The sequence below is a fragment of the Hippocampus comes genome, unplaced genomic scaffold (genome assembly GCF_001891065.2).
Source record: "Hippocampus comes isolate QL1 unplaced genomic scaffold, H_comes_QL1_v1.1 scaffold34, whole genome shotgun sequence".
Taxonomy (NCBI): domain Eukaryota; kingdom Metazoa; phylum Chordata; class Actinopteri; order Syngnathiformes; family Syngnathidae; genus Hippocampus; species Hippocampus comes.
Window position 1 is genome coordinate 381,377 of NW_017805008.1, and position 2,268 is coordinate 383,644.

At 39.6% G+C, this 2,268-nt stretch overlaps 1 protein-coding gene across 1 annotated transcript in view; it reads left to right on the top strand.

Moving 5' to 3' along the window:
- Positions 1-2,268, top strand: part of parp4 (poly (ADP-ribose) polymerase family, member 4) — a gene marked incomplete at its 5' end in the record, with an annotated part of 48,773 nt that overhangs the window by 38,629 nt on the left and 7,876 nt on the right. The window contains 2 exons of the mRNA XM_019860050.1: positions 1,567-1,669; positions 1,836-1,935. Of these exons, the coding sequence (XP_019715609.1) occupies positions 1,567-1,669; positions 1,836-1,935 (203 nt within the window). The remainder of the gene's footprint in view (positions 1-1,566; positions 1,670-1,835; positions 1,936-2,268) is intronic.

The following is a 2,268-nucleotide window of genomic DNA, read 5'->3' on the forward strand; positions in this document are numbered from 1 at the left end:
TTTTATTTTCAGTGTGTTCGCTAGGTCGCTACCACTGCACCGCTGAACTCTGGAGATGCCTCAGCACACCGTTGCTCTCAGACGAACACAGAGAAGCTCCACTCGCTTTATTTATATGGCCACGGAACACTGTAACCTTCCACACGAAATAGTTCCAAACAAGTAACAATCGCGTCAGTTTCAGCTTGAGTCGAGCTGTGGACAATGTTGACAGGCTTGCATGCAGTAGCCATACATTTAGCTATGGCTTCAGCAAATTTGTTCTTCGTCGTGTTATCCATTTTCTTCACTTTGAAATTATCCATAGCTGTCTGTCTGAGACGAGGGGGCGGAGTACTCACGTCAGCTGTGTGCTTGGCCATTCAGTGGTATTTCAGACTCGACGTGCTATGATGATAGCTCAGTTTACGACTGCAAAACATACAGGTAACTTTGGTCTTGTCAGTGGAACCATCTGGCAACTTTTTAAAAGTAAACTTTCCATTCATATACTCTTAAAGTATCCGTTTTTGGTGTCTCGCGCTGCCGTGTCTGGCAAAACAAACTTGCGTGGACTTGTGCAGCGCGCTTGTTGTCTCTAATATATATATATACTTTTTTTTTCATACATCATTTTTAAAAACAAATGTTGCAAACGATAAAATAAAACCATCTATAAAAGCTAACAGCTAACATCAGCGTCTGCTCCTGTTTGTCACATCTTGTGACACTCTTATTGTTCAGACAGAGTCCTTTTTTAAAGAGTTGCACAGAAACTATAAAAACAAATCAACAACAGAATGGCTTCAGAAGAAAACAATAAGTGTTCTAATCTGAAGTGGCCCAGTCAATGTCCTGGCCTCAACCTGGTTGAGATGCTTTGGCATGAATTCACTCACACCAGACCACCCAGGATTCTCGCCGAACTGCAACAAGTTTTTTTAGAGAGGAATGGTCCAAAAAAAATCATCCTGATCGTTGTGCATGTATGAACTGCATCGACAGGAAATGTTGAGTTGACTTTCTTGCTGCCAAACAAAGCGAAACCAGGAAACGCCAAGGATTCACTTGTTTTTTCTTCCCTTTCCAGTGAATGGGAAAAAATGTGTGGCATTAGTTTAAGCAGATTTTGTTTATTCTTACAATGTAGATGAAGATCTGAACACATTTTATGACGGTTTATTTTCCAGAAACTCAATAAAACTGGAAGGGTGCCCTCCCTTTGTATTTCACCTTAATAATTTCTCAAAACTGGACTACTAATTGAAGACCACTGCGCAAGATTAAAGATCTGGTTCAAACATCTAGTCAGGAAATACCAGTTTATAATGTCAGACTGCTCATTTGATGGCAAATATACAATTGTTTGACTCATAAATTTGTAAATGTGTCCCTCATGTCGGCTCGTAACCTCACCGCAAATTGAAGTGAACAGTTTTTAAGCAGTTGCCCACTGTAGTTTGTAATGCTGTTTACATATTTTCAATATATTGAAAATGTAAGCACATTAATTCAACAACATTGGTCTTGGTAGTGTGTGTATGTTCATCACATTGTATATTAATGACCGGACATCATTTATTTCAGGACCACATTTGGCAGCCTTTTTTGCAAGAACGTGTCAGTGGGTGGCATTGATCACGTTACATTTAAATTGGATTGGCAAAAAATCTTCCAGATGCAGATTTCGGTAAGTCACAAAATGACAATGTGTTCAAGATGTTGTTTTGTTTTGTTTTTTTTAACTCCGGCAATTTTTGCCGCACACCTATTGGTCATTTCATTAGGTACCTCAGCAAAATGATATGAGCACCAAAACATGTGAAGGCACACACCCTGTGAAATTTGTGTTGCAGGATGGCTACTGGGAGTTGAGCACAGAACTGGGCAAGTGCGTCAACGTGGATCTTGACATCTTCGCCGCATTCCTCGAAAGTAAAGGCATCCTCTCCCTTGGTGAGATCCATTTCCTCCCCGGTGTTGTACTGAACATAATTGGCCGAATAGTTAATGTTTCTCATCAATTTCTCTGTATAAATTTCAGAAAAAAATGCCTATTTCCAGAGGTAGATAAAGTCCGAAACATCCTTCTTGAGGATTATTATTTAAAACATTGCAATCAACAAAGTAAAAACAATATTGGTAACATATAATGACCCTTCAAACATCGGCCAAAATAATCAGCCAAACGGCTGATGTTTGTCATTTACAGCAGTTGTACTCAAGCAACCCTGGTTTATGTATTTCATGTAAATTTATGATGTGGGTTCGAATCAGGTCCCGGCCTTT